Raw genomic sequence first — 22,823 nt, 5'->3', positions numbered from 1 at the left:
AAGTTAAAAAACATTGATGAAAGAAATTGAAGATAACACACAAAAAATGGAGATATTCCATACTCATGGACTGGGAAAACACTTTTGCTAAGATGTCCATACTACCAAAAGCAATATGCAGATTTAATGCAATCCCTATCAAAATACCAACAGCATTTTTCACAGAGCTAGGACAAGCAATCCAAATATTTGTATGGAAACATGAAAGACCCCAAATATCCATAGCAATCTTGTAAAAGAAGAACAAAAGTGGAGGTATCCCAATTCCAGATTTCAAGTTATATTGCAAACCTGTGGTAATTAAAATAGTATGGTACTCACACAAAAATAAACATACAGATCCATGGAAGAGATAGAGAGTATAGAAATAAGCCCATGATTATATGGTCAGTTAATCTTTGACAAAGGAAACAAGAATATGCAATGGGGGAAAAAGCCTCTTCAACAAATGGTGCTGGGAAAAATGAACAACTACATGCAAAAGAATGAAACTAGACCACTTTCTCACACCAGACACAAAAATAAACTCAGAATGGATTAAAGAATTAATGGTGGAACTCAAACCACAAAAATCCTAGAAGAGAATACAGGCAGTAAGGTCTCTGGCATTAGCCATAGCAACGTTTGTCTAGGTATGTCTTCCAAGGCAGGGAAAACAAAAGCAAAAAAAAAAAAAAAGAAGAAAAAAAAAAAAAAAAACGGGACTACATCAAAATAAAAAGCTTTTGCAAAGCAAAGGAAACCATCAACAAAACTAAAAGACAACTTACTGAGTGGGAGAAGACATTTGCAAATGATAAATCCAGTAAGGGGTTAGTAAACGAAATATATAACGAACTTCTACAACTCAACACCAAAAAATAAATAATCCAACCAAAATATGCTCAGACAACACGAATAGATATTTCTGCAAACACACAGTTGGCCAACAGACACATGAAAAGATGCTCAACATCACACATCATCAGAGAAATACAAATCAAAACCACACTTCACACCTGTCAGAATGGCTAAAATAAAAAACACAAGAAACAACACATGTTTGAGAGGATGTAGAGAGAAAAGAAACCTTGTGTACTATTGATGGGACTGCACGCTGGTGCAGCCACTGTCGAAAACTGTGGAGGCCCCTCAAAAAAATAAGAAATAGAATTACCATATGACCCAGTAATTCCACTACTGGATATTTACCCAAAGAATATGAAAACACTAATTTGAAAAAACATATGTACCCTTAAGTTTATTCAACCACAGATGAATGAAAAAAAGAAGAGCTGGTGTGTGGTGTGGATGGATGGATGGATGGATGGATAGATAGATAGATAATTACTCAGCCATAAAAAAGAATGACATCTTGCCATTTGCAAGGACATAGGACATGGATGATCTAGGGGATAAAATGCTAAGTGAAATAGGTCCATCAGAGAAAGACAAATACTATATGATTTAATTCATGTGGAATTCAAGAAACAAAACAAATGAAAAAAAGAGAGAAAAAAAACAGACTCTAGTGGTTACCAGAGGAAAGGTGAGTGGGGGGATGGGTAGGATAGATAAAGGGGATTAAGAGTATTCTTATTGTGATGAATTATTGTGTATATTGCATATCTGAAACTAATATAACACTGTGTTAACCATACTGAAATTTTAAAAATACAAAAGAAAAAAATTTTAATTTAAAACCTAAATCAATAAATACACAATAAAACTAGAAACAAGCCAAATAACTATTAGTATGCCAAAAGATAAATAAATTGTGGTATATTCATATACAGTAATACTATATAGCTATCACACATACGTGTACATGTTCGCACACACCACTGGCAAAGGAAGCCAGATCCAAAGGAGGGCGTACTGTATGATCCCACTTACACAGAATTTTTTTTTATGGTTTATTTTAATAAAAAATACAGCTGAACATGTATCACAGATTAAATGAAACTATACACAATGACATTCTCTCTGCATAGTAACCAACACTGATGTGTGTACTTGAATTTTTAAATGGATTATTTATAATCCTTTAAAGTGCAATTTATTTAAGGGTTTAAGCAAATCATAGGATAAAGGATCTAATAAATGAGTAACATTAAAAAGATGATATATTTGGATAAACCTTTCAAAAAATCAGAATTGATTTCTATGAACGCCAAATTTACTTGTGTGGTAATAATAACCCCCCATAAACCACAAACTTGACTTTATTGCTGAGGATGAAGATCCTTTAATCAGCAAGAGCTTTTTCTGATATTAACATTTCCTGTCCAATACACTCTAACTAAAAGGAACTATGAGTCTAGAGCCACTTACACAGAATTTAAGAACAAATGAAACTAACCAATGGTATTCAGAGTCAGGATAGTGATTATCCTGGTGAGAACGATAAGGAGGCACAAAGGGAATTTTGGGGTCTGACGGTGTTGTCTTGATCTGACTGCAGGTCACGTTGCTGTGTTCACACTGTGATACTTCACTGATCATTTGTGATCTTTTTCTGTAGGTACATTGTATTTCAATAAAGTTTAGCATAAAATGCACATGTAAATGTAAAGACTTTAAGTAGAAATGCAAAGTTACTTCACTGTGACCTGAGATATGGGTGAGAGAGGGTCTGGAGCAGCAAGTCAGAAGAGGAAGCAGAATGTGGAAGGTCCAGCTGTCCAGGGAAGGAGATGTGCACTCACTGGCTGCTAATGGGGCATATGCCACAAGGGCCATAGCACAGGTGACCCTCTAGGACAGGAGTTTCCAAATACAGGGGCCATGGGTTACAGGGTTATAGGGGAGCCTGAATACATGGGACCTCTGCTCATACCCCTGAGGCCCATTAGAACAATATGTTTATAATCTTTCTCTATTGGGCCTCCCTTAAGGTTCCATAAAGGGAACTGAGAAGGGTAGCCAGATAAATTATGGAAATCTCTTGGATAGAGGTGGGAGAAATGTTTCTAACATGGAAAAGGACCACCAGGATCCTAATCAGCAGCCTAAAAAACTAACCAACAGCTATGCATTCCAAGGAGATCCCAAAGAGACAAGCAGCGCCCCCGTCCCCAGTCTTGGGGAACTTCTGCTACCCAGAGTTGGTTTGGAATATCATCCAAGATGGCAGACTAAGAAAACCTTCTCTTCCTTCCTTCCTTATTGTATAAGTCATCGTGGAGAAAAGAGAGAAATCAACCACGTTGAGATCAGCAACTATTTACACTTTTTGTGGAGCAAAGAGCAAGGCGAGCTATCATTTTAGAGTCTGTGGACTCAGGTGGGCCAGCAGCTCATGTATGGACTCATGGACTTTAGCTCACTTGACTTACAGACAGGCTGTTTCTAGAAAAGAGAGCTGCATCTATATCTGCAAATAGCTATTTGTCACCTTCCTTTGAAACACTTGGTCACCTCTAGACAACTTTCCACCTCAGCCACCCTTTATCATCTGGGTCTCTCACAAATTAACCAACAATAAACAAGTATTCTTTGCTTTGCCTTTGTTTTATTTATTCATCTCCCCTATGAATTGTATTTATCAGACAGACTTCCTAACTAGTCCAGGCTAGCAGGACACAACTGGAAGAGAAGCAGGTGATGTAGAAAGAGGGCGCCACCAAGGGACAAACTTCTGAAACTCCAGTCTCATCTCCAGGTCCCCACCTCCACCAGGTCAATATCCCACAGATTTTAGAAAAGAAAGAATTCATCTGGAAATATCTACAACCACTTAAAACATATAGAATCTCAGCACATTCCACTTACTCTTTTGCACTGATGTAGATAGAGCAGAAAAATAATCTCAAACAGTGCACATGTGGATTTCTAGACTCTGACGTGCCCTGGGAGGTCAATCTTCCCAAATCCTATTTGATTTAAACTGATAATGAACTCTTCTTCATTCCCTGAGTAAATGTGAGGCTCAGGAGCAGTTCGGACAAAAGGAGGAAACGGGCTGCAATTGGTGTTTGGCAATTGGCAAACAACACAAATAAACAGAAGCTGGCCTATTTGTATTTGTTTACTCCTGTACTTCACTCGCACACTCTGTAACAAAATAAAGGGAAGGCTCACAACTTTAATATCTGATAAAAAACAGCTTGCAATATTTATTAACAAACTATAGAATACTTTTATTTTCACCTAATAACCATGTTCAGACTCTTATAAATCATTAACTACCAGTAGACGTGGCACACACACCCATGCATATACATGCACACACACAACAGAAAATGTAAGATTTAAATGTACTTGTCCTTCATAGAGCATTATTCTGGAAATAAGAAGGCCCCCAAAGCCCAGGATTCTGTCTAAAGCACAGAATTCTATTTTCAAGGAGCCCACATTCCTACCCACCACAGTAAGTGAACTGAAATGAATGGCACTTACCAGGGATTTTCGGTGATTGGCTCTAAGAATAAATGGCTTAATCAGAAGCATCCATGGGACAGAAATCAAAGCCATAACAACAAAGAAACTTTGGACTTCTTGCTGTAAAATCAAAATGGTAAGATTCCAACATTTCAAGGTGATCATACAACATAACTTATAGGATTTAAAAAATGATAAGTATGGATCATTTTTATTGTACTTTATTTTGAGAGACCTAAAGCATTTCAATGTATCCATTCACCTCTACATCTTGGGAGTATTCCCACTGTAGTCCAGTGGTACCCAATGTCAATCCAGGATGGGCACTGAAAAATAGCTTATTCCTTACTCTTTGAGTACTCCCTTGCTATCCCCACACACCATATGTGAGTAAGAAGTACTCATGAGGCACATAATAAGGGCAACTTTATTTATCCCTTGTCTCATGAGAGTAGTTAACCCCTGGCCCTACAAGAAAAGTGTGGCAGGCCCCATGACTTCACTGGTCATTCTATAGTAGCCAAAAGCCCTTGGGTCACTTTAAGTCATAAAGATGATCTCAATTAGAAATTTTATATTTCCAGTATTAGATAATTATCTGAGCTCTCTTGCTCTCAGTCTTTCAGAAATTAAAAAAAAAAAAAAAAAAAAAAAGCTTCCTCACACTCTCGCTGTGGGTGAGTCACCCACCGGGCTCTGGGGTAGCCATGGTGAACTCTCCCTGGCTGTCTCCCTCATATCTCCCCTCTGGTATGCTTTATGCCTCTCCTGAAACCCAGAATTCATGCCACCTTACCATCCTGCTACACATTCCCTTTCACATCCTCACCTCTTATTATATACCCCCGAGTCACCAACTTTGAGGAGTGACCCAGAGCTGCTGTTGTCAAAGAACCAGGAAGCCCGGTGAGACTTAGTTGGAGCTACAAGAAAGGCAGGGACACTGGGTGCTTGCGGGGGGAGGGAGGATGTTTCTTAAGCTCTCACTTTTCTTCAACTGTTCTGGCCAAGCTCTCAGTGAATGCCAGGGGACAATTTTTATGCCAGTTGTAACAAGATTCACCCTGCTAGCAGTGGGGACATCCAATCTGTTCAGTCTTCTACCCTCCTCCCCTCTGAAATGCTCAAAAAGAGGTAGGGGAGCCGCAGAAACACACACTACACTTGCCAGTTCTAGCTCCCTCTGCATGAAGCCCCCTCATCACCCTGTGTCCATCTTTATATAAGGCTTTTCCAGCTCACAATGTACATAGCAACCAGAGATTTATATTGATCTGTTGCTCTTCTTCTTTGATATTCAAAGATGGCCAGGGCAGTGTTGGAAGAGGCTGGGTTATCAACTTACATCATCTCTTCCAGCTGCATGACCCCGAAATGAGGTTATGGAAATTTCAAACCATGTCAGGATAATTCAACTCCATACTAGGGCATGGGGAAACCAGCCAACTCCTAATAAGGGTTTTGAAGGGGGCAGAAAGCTGGAAAGGCCATTCACTGTGCAATGTTCAGTGAGTATTCCAGACCAGGTGAGGACTTCAGTCTCTATGAAAGTAGTTTGTGCGTGAAATATCTCATGAGTCTGAGTCCTTTGCCTAAAAGAGAAGACTTGTTTGGGAAATCCAAGTCAACTTTCATTCAAACTCTGGAACTGAGTAAATGAACCTTCCAAATATGTTCGTGTAGTGTTCACAGTCTAGGAATGGTTCATATACCATTCACTGATGTATAACAAAAAGGTGCTACAACAGTGAAGTGGGCTACCTCCAAAGAACTTTCGGAGGTATATGTCTTCTCTGATTATTATCTAAGATCATTCCTTATCTTTCATTAAAAAAAAAAGTGCACTGCCATAAGGCATGTTCTCTTATTGTTTGCTGCTCCTAAAAAGGAGGAGAACAATTAGAAATCAGACGCATGAGGCCCTGCAAACATGGCCACAGGAGGAGCAGAACAGGTCTTTAATGAGGACATCCATGGTGAGCAACCTGCTGGCAAGTAACATGAGCTGCAGCGGGTCACCTGGCATTGGGGAAAAAAGCTACAAAGGAATCAGAACACACGAATGTGCCCTCCCTTAGTGAAAATCTACTTTCACATAGTATTATCAAGTTAGTACTGGGAGATGCTAGAGGAAAACTATTTGTGTTACCAAATTTACTGAGTTGTTTTTATATCCAGCTCCCATTGAGCATTAATGCTTTTTAAAAATCAAATATTAAGTTGATAATGAGGTTGAATTGCTAAGTTGATGATGAATTGGTTCAAGTAGAAGAAAAGAGAATGGCAATAAAACCCAATGGTTGGGAGGGACTGTTCATGGAAGAAGAACCAAAAGAAAGAAAAGAAAGGACATCTCTGGCCAGCCATGGAAGCTCACAGGAGAGCATGAGTTCAGATCTCAGTTTCCCAGGAGCCCACCACCCTTGTGAACAGAGGGACTTCTCACCTTGACTCATTCCATTTTCTTTCTTGCACCCTTAGAGCTTATGTTTAGAATAAAAGATTATTAAATATTAAGGTGCTATTTAGACCGTTTGCAGTTTCAGACCTATCAGTTTGAATGACTGGTTTTTTAAAATTTCTCCACAGATGACTACAAGTCAATTTTCAGCGGCACAGAAATAACCTATTTCTCCCAAATGGGAGTGGCTGGAGTTGCACTGCCATACTGCCCTAAGCATCTGTCCACTCATCTAATCTTTTATTTTTTTTTTTTTAAGATTTTATTTATTTATTCATGAGAGACAAAGAGACAGAGGCAGGAGGAGGAGCAGGCTCCCGCCCAATGCGGGACTTGATCTCAGGACCCCCGGATCACAACCTGAGCTGAAGGCAGATGCTCAACCACTGAGTACCCCCCACTCATCTAATAAACACCTCTGAAATGTAAAGAGCCTAACAACCTTGGCTGGGTGCTAAGATGGCTCAGTCTTGCAAATAACTATGCAATACTCAAGAGTATGAGAGAGATGGGACATTATCAAGTGCACAAAAGAAGAACAAAAAAAACCCATAAATACCTGATGTTTGTACAGGGGTGCATTGGAAGGGTCATCATAGTTAAATAGAAACATGTTGATGAAGTGGATGAGGATGCTTGGAGCATGCCGGGACACATGGACATCAAAGTGGCACCATTTGAAAATGATCATGAACACCAAGTATCCAAACAGACACAGAATAAAAATCATCTCAGGAATAAACTGCAGAACAATGTTGAGAGTTCTTCTGAAGTATCTGGGGGTGGGAAACACACACATGAAAGACAGAGAACACTGAGTGAATATCAGGAACTAATTATTCTCCCCAAAGCACAAAATGTTCTTTTTTTTTTTGCACACCACATCCACTCCCCTAGCAAGCAGCAATTATGCGTGGATGGAAAGAAGAGAAAGGAAGGATTCAAGAGAACCAGGGTCTGGAGCAAAGGGCATGTCTGCAGGTGACCTGGTGGTTTGGCTACAGCTTCACCTGCACATCTAGCTCATATCAACAAATTCAAAGCCACGAAGATATAGAAGCAGGACTAGGAAGCTTTTCTCCTGAGATAGGGGTTGGCAAGCTAAGGCTTACAGGCCAAATTGAGCGATTACCTGTTTTTAAACAGCACACAAGTTGAAAATAGTTTTATATTTTTAAATGATTGACAAAAAAAAAAATCAAAATAAGAATAAGAGTTTGTGATATGTGAAAATTATATGTGATTCAGATTTCAGTGTTCATTAATAAAGTTTTATTAGAACATAGACCCAACTCATCCATTTACAGATGGTCCATGACAACTTTCCTACTACAACACCAGGACTGAGTAGCTGTGACAGAGACCATCTGGCCTCCAAAGCCTAAAATATTTACTCTCTGGCCCTTTACAGAAAAAGTTTGCCAACTCCTGCTCTAAGACACAGAGTCCTACAAGGGTAAGATGGGGGCTCCCAAGTTCAAATGTCAGAAAGGGTACCTGCTCTCTTTGCTAATTGCAAGAGTTATCTGAGCAAAAATGGAGATCTCTCAATAAAACAGGATTACTGGGATGGTTGAGGCTGGCCTGACATACAATGAAACCAACGATAGACTGCTCCAGAAAATACATTCTGGAATTATCTCTCATTTAATATTCATGGCCCTTTCAGGTAGGCAGTAGTACCAGGGCCCCTAGACACTAGTCACCACTAGTTTACTCACTAAATATATCTGATTTTTCAGGTAGGACTGCACTTCTATGAGCTTTCAGGCCAGGGGGCACCACAGGGCTGGCTCTGGCCAATGGGAACAGAAATGGTATGTTGTTCCTTCCGGGTGGAAGCTTAAGAGTCAGTGTGTAATTGACCACTTTCCATGTGTTCATACATTTACACCTTTAGAAAAACAAGTTTAAAAAGTCTTCAGCTTGATACAAGGAAAGGAAAGATAAGACATCAACAGCCCAAGGGAGAGACTGCTACAACTTAGAAGAAATTGCATCAAAGGGAATTGAGAATCTGAGGGCACACTGTCCCAGACGTACTTATATCTCCATTTGTCTGACCTAAATCCTGAATATGGCAGTGACCAAGGACTTTCAGGTTGGGGGAAACAAGGTGCCATGGGCTTTCCAGTCATTTCTGAACCCTCAAATATTTCTGAGGTGAAAGGTACACTCATATTTTGAGTGACCCAGCTCAGGATAAACAGAGATGCCACCTATGCAAAACCAGCCTGTCCTGGCTCAAGCCAAGAGACATGGCAAAGTGTTCCTCGTAGGAAGGAGGAAGTTCTTGCACAAAGGGACACTGGGCCACACTGGTGGCTCTGTCACTGCTCATCAATGACAAGGTCAGATCAACAGGCAGAAAAGTTAATCATGAAAACTTACATGTGATTGAAAAGGCTGAGAATGACACCGAAAACCATCTGGACAATTCCCAGGATAACAGACATCTTCATTTTGTAGGAGTTCAAGAATGTTAGTTTGTTTGAAGCCAAGTTCCAGATCTGGATGGGAAATGCAACAAGAAATGCGTGAGACCGGAGTCTGGAAGTCCTCCTGGAGTCGGAGGCTATAGCAGGACTTCTCCTAAGGAAGTCAGTGTGGGGAGGACATTTTCATTTAGATTCAGTTGAATCAGTTTTGAACATTTTAGGCTCACAAAAGGAAGAGGACCAAACCCCAAATAAATGCAACTCTAATGATGAATGTGTCAGAACCATTAGTAAAACATCAAGTGGCCAGAAGAAAAAAACATCCCACATGATTTTTCCTCTGTTCTAAGGGAAAAAACATTCTGAAACATTGTAGAGAGCTCTCAAACTTGCCTCAGTTCCACTTACTGGTGGTATAGATCTCTGACCCATGAATTTATCCAATCCCTTCTTGATGATACCACCTTTTATTGTGAATTTCTATAATGTTTCACATTACAAAGCATTCTCCTGAGTCCATCTCAGGAAGCCACTCTTGTAGCCAGTATTTATTAGCACCATGTATAAAACATGGTCCCTGCCTTCTACATGGTCCGTTTTAAACAGACCTGCCAGGAGTGCAAATAGAGGGATGCATGTCCCTGCCCTCCTAACAAGACTGACACACAGAGCAAGAAGTCACAGCGGCAGGGGGGCTGGTCAGGGCCCCACCCTAGTTAATGGCCCCAGGTGCTAACATTCTTCTTTCCCACAGAAATCTCAAATATCCCCATTGTCTCCACTCCCGCTCCTATGTAAATAGTTCAAGTCTTTGCTCTTACCTCCAACCCCTCTTCAACTTTAGACACATTCTCAAACTGCCTGCTAGATAGGTCTTAAGGGTTTGCTATACTGCATCTCAAAGGTAGCAAAACCACAAGGGTCATCTCATTTTTCCCTTCTAAGATGTCTTCCTCCTCCAAACTACTTTGCTTCGTTAAGCCCTCCTAGGCACAGACTCAATGCAAAGATACCTTGCTCCCACTTCATGCACACATACAGGCAGGATCCACATCTTACTGATTTTTTCTTTACATTGTCCTGAGCAAGTGCCAGTTAGACAATCACTGGGCTGCTGGGAGGGTGAGCAACGGGTCTCCGGTAACAGGTACCCAGACACCAGAGGCATCTCCTCCACCTTCCCCATCTGTCTGGCATTTAAGCAGCACCAGGCTTGCCCTCTACCCTCTGCTTTTCCCTTTGCCTCCCTGCTGGGCTAGTCCCTACAGGATCACTCAACATGGTTAGGGTAGGTTTACCAGCACACTACAGATGCAGCCAAATCTGATACATTAAAAATTAAGTGCCAGGTATACATTAAGCTCTTTAAATGTTCTATCTCATTTAATTCTAAAACTCCGACATAGATGCAAATATTCCCATTTACAGATAAGGCAATTCTATCTCAATCTCAGAGAGATTAAGTTCTTTACACACAGAGGAAGAAATAATACTATGGCAGCAAATGGGGTATTTACTCTATTTATGTACCAGACTCTGTTCTGGTTGTTTAATGCGTAAAAATCATTTATTCTCCTGAAAAACCCAATGAGCTATGGCTGTTGTTATAACCATTTTGCAGATGAGGAAACACAGACACATAGCTAGGAAATAGAAAAGGCAAGATTAATACACAGGTTGACCCCAAACCATAGGCTTTTAACATTTTGTTATGTTCATTTATTACAAAATATCTGCACACACTTTTAGAAAGACCTCTCAGCTCTGACAGCCAAATATTTTATGACTTGATCCGCAAAAAGATGTTGCACCTATAGATCTGTAGAAATAAATGCATCTGTAGAAATTTACATTATGTAAAAATCCAACCCTTCATGAATAGAAATAAGTGCTGGGGCACCTGAGTGACTCAGTCCATTGAGCAACCAACTCTTGGTTTCAGCTCAGGTCATGATCCCGGGGTCATGAGATGGAACCCCAGGTCTGGCTGGGCACTCAGTAGTTTGCTTGAGTTTCTCTCCCCCTGCTCCCACACATGCACACACACACTCTCTCTAAAATAAATAAATAAAACTTTAAAAAACTTTAAAAACATAGGCACAGAAATGTTGTATTAAAGAGGGTATCTCTGGGGAATAGAATTGCCAGAAGAGAGAGAACTCCTCCTTTTTTTTTTTTCCCCTTCTTTTTTATACTATTTTGTATTCTGTGGATTTTTAATCTTACGTATACCTTATTTTATAATAAAAAGACCAGAACTTTCCAAACACGTAAATGCTACCAGGAAAAAAGTTAATTCTTCTCAACTTCCCACTTCTCTTTCACCCTCACATTTTCCCTTCCTCTCTAAGTGGTGGGAAGAAAACTGCCTGCACCCTGGACACTCCAGCCCGGTCAGTTCCCAGCCGTGACTATACTGTCTGAGGAGCAGAACTAGGCAGGCAGGATCTGCTGCTGCTCAATTAGGTGTGGGCTGCGAAGCGAAGAGAGGACAGCAAAGTGATTCAAAGCAAAGGAAGGTCAACCAGACCCTAGAATCAGGGCCCTCTGTACTCCTCCACCACCCACTTGCTAATCATCAAATTCCTTGGGCCACAGAAAAAAAGACCTTCAGTCCACAAAAATAACAACTTGCATTTGTTTTCAGCACTTTGCAGTTTACAACTCTGCTTTCAAGGACTTTACCTCTTTTGATAAAGCTTACAATACAAGTGCCTCTGAGTGGCAAGTATAAACAAATGCTGGGTGATGTCTTCTATCTCTGTAAGGGAGGGGAGGCCTCCAGAAAACTGAGGAGACGCCCCATAAGGTAGAGAGTGCAGTGTTAGGGCCGGTACTGTTTACTCTCATCTGTCAGCAGCCAAAACTGAGGTCTCCCACAAAAAGGGCTTAGAAAAAACATTGACTGACAGCATTTGCCACGTTCTGTTCTAGCCCAATCAAGCTCATTCGGAGCACAAGGCTACCACCTCGTGGTGGTTATGTGCTGGGCCATCGTGAGTACATGGCTTTAAGCAAATAGGCACGGGAGCCTTCTCGAAATCCCTTTATATATCTAAAAGGCTAGGCAAGGAAGCCCCCTTTTTTTTTGCATGGCTCATATCCAACTGAGACAGATATAACAACCACATAAAAATTAACTCATACTTTTTTTTTTTTAACTTGTATCAATTCTATGCGGTAAAATAAAGCAAAAATATAGGAGCAAATTCATACCTTCCTAGAAAAGGGAGATGTTACTCACTGCAAGAAAATGCCAAAGTAGGCAACTTGACGAAGATGCTAAATAACTCCTCCAATATGCATACTTTTCAGGCAACTAAGGGCCTTTGAAAGAAGCAATCATTAACCACTGGGGGTATAAATTATTGGAGATGTTTGAGCAACTGTATGGAAAATGACCCAGGGGCAAGGTAAAGGGTACAGGTAGGACATTTACTGAGTTCTGGGCAGTGTCACAAAACCTCCAGTATATGTAATTCTATCTCAGCGTCAGTTTGCTGATATGACAGCCTCTGGCACTTTCTTCTCCTCTACCTAGGGAGCTCCTCAGCAAGACATTTTACATAATAAATATTTAACTCAGGAAGACATTATTACCGGATCAATCCCAAATGGGTATGGATTTCCAGAGTACACTCCTGGAATGGCTGGGTCCAACTGTAAATATGGATTCGTTTCCATTACGTATGTACTACAGAGGGAGAAAAGAAAAACAGAAACAAAACCAGTGATCAACCAGAGATAGAAAAAAAATATACAATAGTGTCCGTGGTCATGAACTTGTAAGCCTTTCAAAGCCTCACCATTGGTGCAACTCATGCTTTGGCTCATTCGATCATTCCATGAATGGGTCCCGGATTCCTACTATGTGCCAAGTATCATCCTAGGTATTGAGGCTACAGACACTACCATCTGGGCCCTGAGATGCCTCACAATCTACCTCTCCAAAGGGCTCCTAGCCCAGTAGAGTATTGTAAAGAAAAATACTTATACCACATCAGAAAAGAATTTGGGCCAGAGACGAAGGAGCATCACAGGAAACAAATCTCAGCCCAAGGACAAGCCTGGGAAACCCCTCCTGGGAGCACATGGGCTTGTCAGGGAGGAATGAACTGGCTTTCACCCATGGACCCTAATCTCTGTGAAACCTCCCTCTCAAAAGTTGTGGTCCATTGAATGCCTTTAAATCAGCATCCCAACTTTGCCCAGAAGCATGAACATCAGTGGGTAGGAATTTCGTACTATCTCTGTAAGCCCTAAGGGGATAAGAACATAAAGGGTGTTTGTTGGTTTGTTTAGCAGAGCACACAGCTATAGAGGGGCCAAGCACTAGCAACTTTGGCTGGCTACCTAGAAATATACTCCCTACCTCCTACAACTGAAGCGCTCGAGGGTGTCAGGTAGCCGCAGGGGAATCAGGAAGCCTGACCTGCTGAGCGGGCCCTCAAGATGCAGTGGAAACAGCTGGCCCTGCCTGGCCATCTCAGACATGGACCCCGCCCCACCTTGCACTCATGGCATGCCTCAGGACAAATGGTTGCGCTGTATTAGCAGAGATTTGTTTGTGTGTGGACAAAGAAGAAAGCCACCCCTGATGAGAAGGAATTGGCAGCCACACGAAGTCATGGTATCTGCTGTTGTTGAACGTAAACAAGTTCCCAGAACACCAACACCAGACAAAGCCACCCTGTGACTGTGGGGCATCCAGACAAAAGCAAGACCAATCCACAGTTGTATCTGAAATCAAAATATGGACACATTACAACAAGGACAATGCCTGAACCACAAAAATGACCAGACGTTGACCTCATCCTCTCAGAAGCCGGACCCTGTAAGCCTTTTCTCATGCCCTCTGGCTGAGATGCTCAAGCTCCCCACTGGTCCACCTCCTCCCTGCACCAGTAAACTCAGTTTGGGGGGATGACAGACATGTTCCTGGTGGTCTTGGGCTGAAGGGCATTGTGACAGTGTCCCCAGTCAATTGTCAGGGAAAGCAAGCCCAAGCCCTGGCTTGTGTCTGGTGACCAAAATCTGCTTGCTGTGTCCTCTGCCTCTGATGGATGACTACAATTTTCTTTTGCCTCATCGTTAATGAGGTCCCACTTCATACAATCAGTGTCTGGGCACGTGGCTGAGCGTCCCTCAGATGAGGCTTGGCCTCCAAGAGCTGTGAATTGCGGTGGAGGCAATTCATATGTGCATAAAAGAATGTTCCAGCCCACATTCACAGAGTGGCAAAAAGCCAGTTGACTCAGACCTTTTCACTCCTGGGTGAGATTTCAGGTTGGTGGTTTGGTGAAATTATGCTGATTTAACAAGTTTCAAATCCATCGTTATGCTTCTGAGTTTAAATCTAAAGAGCAAAACGAAGTAATTTGCCTTTAAATGTATGAAAGCTTTGTTCTCCTAGGCATCTCTTCAGGGTACTAATTATAAAGCAAAAAACAAAACCAAAAGAACTTGTAATACAGCCATCTGTAATTCTGGACAATGTTTTACTCTTCATTTTTATTCATTTATTTATTTACTGTTTAACATTCCTATCCTCTGCTATAAGGAACTGAGACCCAGCTGAGAAACTAAAGGGGATGCATTGACCCTCCATGACACAGCCACCCACACTCTTACCAGGTGTCCAAGGTATGTTTTGTGGGTGTATAGAGAGCTCCCAGGTCTCTCTCATAAGCAGCCATGTCCTCACCAACTGCCCTACTCTACCCCCCACTGCATCACCTACAAGGCAAACACAGGGAACCACTTTTGCAACACTAGCCAGTCCCTCTTTCACTTTTGTTGAATCAAGCCACTCTGAACCGTCAAAGAAAATGCCCTTTGGGTGAGACTGGGGCCTTGAACACAGAGTACCAATAGCTTATACAGTCCAACACCCACCTCAGCCTCCTGTCCTTAGTGCCTGGTTACCTAATTTCATGCCAGAACAAGGTATGCTTCAAAGGCCTCCTTCTCTTCCAGGGAACTTTGCTTCCGTGATTGATACCAAGATGCCCTGTTTATACCTGCTTGGCCACTTGCTTTCACAGTAGTGCTGTGTCACACACTACACACTCCATCATATATACTTCATTGAAAATTTAAAAACTATTTCCATGCATTATCATTACCAGTCCAGTTACTGGGGTACTGGTTTGAGGTCTCTCACTCAGTAGATAAAATGGAATTATTTGTTGAATTTGTGAGCACACCTCTGAGCAGAGCTAGGCATAGACTGGCCATGAACAACACCACTTGGTTGGCTGGATGGCCAGTGAGGGACACATCTGTCTGTCACTTACTTCCACGTGCCATTTCTAAACATGGGCCGGACACTCCAAGAAGAGCCGAAGATGTTTAAAGACTTGGAGAAGCAGTCATTGTAAATCAAGCCCGTGTAGATGGAGAAGATGCCCATAAGGAGAATCAGATAGCGTCCATGGAAGAAGGTGTTCCAGATCTGGCGTCAGGGAGACAGAGAGGATGACTGTCAGTGGGCTTGGCACCAAACCCTGGGAGTGTCTTACAGAACGTCTCTAGCACCACTGGAATAATCCTGGTGAGGCACACAAGCCCTCTGCAAAGGGCCCTACAGGACGAGGCAACATCAAAGCGATCCAAATAGAGCACACACATCATTATTTTCCTGAGCTTATGTACATTAATCAGAGAAGTCCTAGACCACTCGTTGTTACTGTGGAAGCAAAACCATATAAGTCCCATATTCTTTAAGTCATCATTGGTTAGAAAACATAATTGAACCATGAGCTGAGGCCTTCATGTCAGGGAAGGGACATGACAGTGGGCAGCTGTTGTCTCAAGTGCTTCTAGGAGACAAGTGCAGGGCTGGACTCAGATGGCAGCTCAATTTCATGGCAAGTCAAATCTACACTCGTTTTGGGTCTTGTAAAATCAAGTCTCTGTCTAAGCACATCCACTAAAAAGAGTCAAGTGCTTTCCATAATACTGAGTGATGTGTGTCAATCCCTCTCAGAACTGCCCAAGTGTAGCACTGAGACTTCAAATATTTATTATAGGAAACTACAGCTGTTAGAATGCTGGTCATGCAAAACTATAAAAATCCAGGAGTGGATATTCCCACTAACTTTGCTGATGATTAACCCACTATGACATCATTGAACTAGCTCTAGTTAAGAAAACTTGTAATAATAATAAAAAAAAAACTTGTAATAAAAATTTGCAGATATTCCTTTTTACTTACTTACTTACTTACTTATTTATTTATGATAGTCACACAGAGAGAAAGAGAGAGAGAGAGAGAGAGAGGCAGAGAGAGAAGCAGGCTCCATGCACCGGGAGCCCGACATGGGATTCCATCCAGGGTTTCCAGGATCACGCCCTGGGCCAAAGGCAGGCGCCAAACCGCTGCGCCACCCAGGGATCCCTGTAGATATTCTTAAAATTCAGAACATAGCTAAAGCAGGTTTCTGGCTTATAAAATGTATTACAGGGGATCCCTGGGTGGCGCAGCGGTTTGGCGCCTGCCTTTGGCCCAGGGCGCGGTCCTGGAGACCCGGGATCGAATCCCACATCGGGCTCCCGGTGCATGGAGCCTGCTTCTCCCTCTGCCTGTGTCTCTGCCTCTCTCTCTCTCACTGTGTGCCTATCATAAATAAATAAAAAAAAAAAATTAAAAAAAAATAAAATGTATTACAATGAATATAAAGTGACCCTAACTAAGTAACTTTGAAACACTACAGACTCTTGAGTTGTCTCAACCTTCACAACATGGAGAAGGCACTTCATGGAAGGTGCAGACACCTCAAGTGTAAAAGTGAAGACACAATATTCAGAATTTCTTGGTGTTTCATAAGAACACTGACCATAGGCTGATTGTGAGAGAAAGGCTCTGCCATAAAAATAAAAAAAAATTGTGACTTTTTCTTTCTTTTTTTTTTTTTTAAAGATTTTATTTATTTATTCATGAGAATACACAGAGAGGAGAGAGAGAAGCAGAGACACAGGCAGAGGGAGAAGCAGGCTTCATGCAGGGAGCCGGATGTGGGACTCGATCCAGGGTCTCCAGGATCACACCCTGGGCTGAAGGCGGCACTAAACCGCTGAGCCACCAGGGCTGCCCCTTTTTTTTTTTTTTTTAAGAGAGAGAACACGCACCAGTCAGGGAGAGGTAGAGGGAGAGAGAGAGAGAGAATCCCAAGCAGCCTCCCCATTGACTGCAGAGCCCAATGTGGGGCTTGATCCCAAGACTCTGAGATCATGACCTGAGCTGACATCAAGAGTTGAATGTCCAACTGGCTGCACGACCCAGGTGCCCCAGAAAAAATATCTGTGATATTTTAAGTGGGGGGGGAAAAAAAAGGTAGCCACAAATTTATATGCACTATTTGATCCCAGTTTTTAAAAGTTATTTGTGTATAAGCACAGAAAAAAAATGGAAAGAAACATAAAAACATTAGTTGTGATTTTCTCTAGGTAAATTGTTGTATTTTCCCCCAATTTTTAAAATAAGCATACATTGCTTTTACAATCAAAGTGGGGGAGAAACTTAAAAATAAGATCAATGCCTTATCAAGCAGTATACAAAAAACAAAAATGCTGAAAGGAACCTCACCACACCAGCCAAAGCACTGAGCTTTGGGCAGGAATTTCTGTGTTGAATTGTGGTCCTCTTTTACTTTCTATCTTTTGCTTTTCCTAAAACATGTTATTTCTATGGTGAAAACAATATACACATTTTTCTTATTCTACTGATAACCTCAAGGAAATGAGGCAAGATAATTCGATGGACACCCACCTCATTGTTCGTCTTCTGGGAGAGCAAGTGTCTCTCATTAAGGACCATCCAAAGGGCTGCCAATAGCATCACAATCCCATGACCACAGTCTCCAAACATCACAGCAAACAGGAAGGGGAAAGTGATGATGGTATAGGGAGCTGTAGAGGTGAGATCCACAACAGCCTGAGTCCTTCCCATAGCCACTGGGTCCCCATCAAAGATCTATCATGTTCCATGACCCACAAGTTGGTCCCCTTGTATCTTTCTGATTCTGTCTTCCCTCCCCATCCCCGACCCCAACACTTGCTTAGCTCCCACATACACACACTAATTCATCAATAAATAAGCATTATTATTCCCCATTTGCAAACGAGCTGAATTTTGAAGCAGTTAAATGACTTGCCCAAGATCACAAAATTTAATGGGATTTAAAATCAGTTTTCTGGGGCACCTGGGTGGCTCAGTGGTTGAGCATCTGCCTTTGGCTCAGGTTGTGATCCTGGGGTCCTGAGATCAAGTCCCACATCAGGCTCCCCACAGAGAGCCTGCTTCTCCCTCTGCCTATGTCTCTGCCTCTCTCTGTGTCTCTCATGAATGAATAAAATCAATCAATCAATCAATCAATCAATCCAGTTGTCTAGGGGTCCCTGGATGGCTAGTTGGTTAAGCATCCAACTCTTGATTTCGGCTCAGGTCATGATTCAGGAATGATGAGATCAAGCCCTGAGTTGGGCTAGCCATGGAGCCTAAGATTCTCTCTCTCCCTCTGCTCCCCTCCCCTCCTAAAAAAAATAAATAAGTAAAACCAGTTTTCAATCTGAGTGTTTTATATACCTTCTACCACCATTTTTTGTCTGTTTCTCCACCATTCACATGCACCATGCACCTCCAGCAGTTATCACAGGACACCTATGGGGCCCCTGTATTATAGGTCAGAAGATTAGGATAAAGGCTGGAGGAGAGCACTATGGACCACATGGATGAAAGGCATCTTGTCTACCCCTTTTATTTTACAAACCAGGCTCCTAATATCACACAGCTATGTCATTAAGAATCTAGTCTTCTCTCAGTCCTGTATGTTTCCATGTCACCACAAAACAGCTATGGCTCTGTGACGATGTTGTGAGATGACCCTCACTGAATTGGTAAGGGAAAAAAGAACTGAATTTGACTGCCCAATAAGGCTATGGTTTAAGGGAGAACAAGTGAAATCCTAACAAAGAACAAATATTTCACTACTCACCATTTATACGGGACAACACAGGGCATTAGGAAGCCAAACAGGATCTTAGTAATGTCACAGTTTTAAGCAATTCATCTCTGTCACCCCAGGGGTAAATCTTACCCAGTTTTCATTTTCAAGCTGCCCCATTATTCATTGCATCAGACCCTTTACCTGGGTTTATTTCCCGGTAACTGCCCACACCATATGCATCTACAATATTCTGGAAGCCAGCTGTGAATTTATTGGTCCTGTTAAATGTAGGAGGAGCTGTTTTGGATTGCACTGTAGTCAGGATGGGGACCATGGAGGAGCCACTTAGTTCCTACAAAAAACATTGACAAAAATGTAAGGAAGAGAGCTTTGTGTTGGGGGTCAGCACATGGATCTTAGTCCAATTTGCACCATCCCTTATAGGTGAACTCAGGACAATTTATTGACCTCTGTGAGACCCATGACCACATCTATATAAGTGAATACCTTCCTAATACTTACCTAATTTATCCCACAGGAGAATCATCAAGAGAGTAGAGTTCTGGCCATTTCCATTCTCCTGCTCCTGCAAATGCACCTGTTGTGCCCTAGTTCTGGGTCCTTTACTTTTTCCATTCTCTCTACTCACTCCCTCAAAAGTTCATCCACTTTCCTAATTTTGCACCATTCTCCTGTCCAGGTTTCAAACTCTCATGTCTCAGTAACCCCACAAAATCCAAGAGCCTAAAACCAAATTCATCAATTTGTCCCAATGCCAAGTCCTCTTTTGGACTCACTGCTCCTACATCAGACTCCCTTCTCCAGATCCCTGAACCTTTGGAATCGTCAGACGTGTACCTCTTCCTGGTTCAATCAAATATGTCATCAAATCTTGCTGATTGTACCTTTCAAATTCTTCTTCTTCTTGCTCCCATCTCCACCAGCTTAGCCCCAAGCTTTGCCATCCTCCTGTCTCTTACCCTTTCATTTATCCTATACTCCAGACAATGCAACATTTTGTTCATAAGATAAAACAGTACTGCTTCAGTCATGCGATGCTCCTAATCAAAAATCTTCAAAGGCTTCTGATTAACTAAAGAATGAAATCAAAACTCTTGAGTCTTGTAATCAAGACTTCTTTCCAATATTGACTTATACTCTCCCTTCACACCTTCACCCCCACTACTTCTGCATGGAAACCAGCCAACTCCCCTCCAGCCATCTTACCCAGGTATGAACCATTCCCAGGCTCACCCTCTAAGATCCCTCTGTTGGTTCTAAAGGCTAACAGCACTTACCATCCACACACTCAGTGGGACTTCGCACCAGCTAAGTTACTGCTCCTCCCAGCACCATGAGGTCAGTATCAACTACCTATTAGCCCCACTTTACTGATGAGGAAATGAAGGTCCAGAAAGTTTAAGTAACTTCCCCTAGGTCACACAGCAAGTGGAGGTGTTCCTTACTCTATTGTTATCTGTCTTCATGGGTGTGATCGTGACCTCCTCCTTATGGGCAAGGACTGTGGCTGGTGTTTTGTTTTGTCTTGTTTTTAACATGCATCCCAGCAGCTCACATAATATCTAGCATACAGTAAGCATCTTTTGCTTGTTCATGATGATGATAATGAAAGCTACCCCTCACACTTCTCATCTCCAACGTGCATGAGGGCTTCTACTTCAAAATAACGCTTTTGTTATTTCAGAGGGCTGAAGAAACTGCAGAAATAGTCCAAAGTAGGGGATCCCTGGGTGGCTTAGCAGTTTAGTGCCCACCTTTGGCCCAGGGTGTGATCCTGGAGTCCCGGGATCGAGTCCTGCATCAGGTTCCCTGCATGGAGCCTGCTTCTCCCTCTGCCTGTGTCTCTGCCTCTCTCTCTCTCTCTCTCTGTGTCTCTCACGAATAAATAAACAAAATATTTTTTAAAAAAAGAAAATAGTCCAAAGTAGTCTCATAGAAGTTTGACCCCCTTTATGATTACAGAATGACCCTGTTTAGTTCAGATCCCTGCAAAGGGACATTTCCTTGAAAGCTTGGTAGTTTTGTCCACACTGCACTGAAACATTTCTAAATGCAAACTGGATCATGTCACTCCAGCATGGGAATAAGATCAGACCCCAAACACCAGTAGAAAGTCCTTCTCATTCTTTAAACTGGCCACATCCTCTCCCTAGCCACTGACCTTCAGGTGAGCCTGTGCCACACACTCTTCTCCACCGCCGGTCACCTGCTCACCAACCACCCTTCCATGATTCAGTTCAGGCATCACTTCCTCTAGGAAGCACCCCCACCCTTCCCAACCTGGGTGACATGCTCTTTTTAAGTGCCTCATTTACATAGTTATTGGACTATCACATGGGGATATCCAAATCCTGTCTCCTGGCTCCAGGATCATGGTCAAGTTACTACTACTTTCTGTGCCTCAGTTTCCTCACTGTACAAGTGGGAGAAAGATAGCTCCTACCTCCTAGTCCAATCCCACCTCAAGGCCTTTACTTTCAGACCCTCCAGCCTGAAAGCTCACCCTCTTACCCCACCCACCTGCTCCTGCTCCAAGCCACCTGCTCAGAGAAGCCTTCTCCAGGAACAGACCTATAGCAGTATGGTAAGACCTACAATTCCAAGTGCCACTTTGGCATCTTCAAGTCTCACAGGGCCCCAAAAGCCAAACTATGAGTTCCTCTGCTCTCACCAGATTTGCCACCCACTGAGCAGGAAAGTCTCCCCACCCAGCTAGGTCTCCCATAGGCCAGACCAGCAGCACACTGCCTAGTCTTCCATCTCCTTGCCACCCCAGAAATGTATTCAAACACCCTATACATCTCCGCCCCCCCCCACACCATGAAACCAGGGCTCCTTCCCCTTGTGGGAGAGGCTGCCACCCATAGCCTTGGCTGGTTCATTCTGCTCCCAAGTGCAAGCCCCAAGTACAACCTCCATGTGGCCCTCTGTGGTGTGTTGTGTCCTCCTCCCCTGGGCTATAAGCATATGTGACTAATCAATTGCTGCCAGTCTCATGTGTCCGGTGGCAGGTGTTGTGTGCTTGGCCTTCTTGTACCATTTAGGCCAGAGTTTCCCTTCTTCACCAATAGGGTGAATAAGGGATCAGAACAAAGCATCCCTCCTCACCCCATTCTTTACCAACCCCATTTTATTTCACCACCATCGCTGCCTGAAATCATATTAGCTATGGACATACTTATTTTCTGTCTTCCTTTCTATGAAGTCCATCAGAGTAGAGCCTTATTCTGTCTGCATAGCTCTAGATCTGTTCCTGGTGCACAGGGACCATCTGGAGAGGTGAATGATAAAGGCTGTGACATTAACTAGGGTACAGAGTGCTGAGCACAGCTGTGGGCACACAGAGAACACAGGTGTCTGGTTGTATTTCCAGCTAGACTGTGACCTTTGTGAGGGGAAGGACGGGCCTACCATCACAATGAATGTGGTATCCACAGTCATGACCAGCAGAGTAATCAGCACATCAGTGCTCAACATGCACTTGCTGAAGATCAAAGAAATGTTGACTATGTGTCAGAAAAAGTAGCTTCTAATAGGTGCTCAACACTGGATTAAGAACTCAAAGATGAAGGAGACAATCTTTGTTAAGTTCAT

The 22,823-nt window shown here is 42.5% G+C and overlaps 1 protein-coding gene across 9 annotated transcripts in view; it reads right to left on the bottom strand.

The window, feature by feature from the left end:
* The window catches only part of ATP6V0A4 (ATPase H+ transporting V0 subunit a4), an 84,797-nt gene that overhangs the window by 23,016 nt on the left and 38,958 nt on the right, over window positions 1-22,823 (bottom strand). For all 9 annotated transcript variants that reach the window (XM_038559431.1, XM_038559429.1, XM_038559432.1 and 6 more), the window contains 7 exons: window positions 19,410-19,560; window positions 18,032-18,171; window positions 15,558-15,715; window positions 12,862-12,955; window positions 9,215-9,333; window positions 7,383-7,599; window positions 4,381-4,482 (listed from right to left, as the gene is read on the bottom strand). In XM_038559431.1, coding sequence (XP_038415359.1) covers window positions 4,381-4,482; window positions 7,383-7,599; window positions 9,215-9,333; window positions 12,862-12,955; window positions 15,558-15,715; window positions 18,032-18,171; window positions 19,410-19,560 — 981 coding nt within the window. The remainder of the gene's footprint in view (window positions 1-4,380; window positions 4,483-7,382; window positions 7,600-9,214; window positions 9,334-12,861; window positions 12,956-15,557; window positions 15,716-18,031; window positions 18,172-19,409; window positions 19,561-22,823) is intronic.

The sequence above is a fragment of the Canis lupus genome, chromosome 16, assembly GCF_011100685.1.
Source record: "Canis lupus familiaris isolate Mischka breed German Shepherd chromosome 16, alternate assembly UU_Cfam_GSD_1.0, whole genome shotgun sequence".
Classification (NCBI taxonomy): Eukaryota; Metazoa; Chordata; class Mammalia; order Carnivora; family Canidae; genus Canis; species Canis lupus.
Note: the sequence above shows the minus strand (reverse complement) of the source record. Positions and strands in the feature narration are given on the sequence as shown.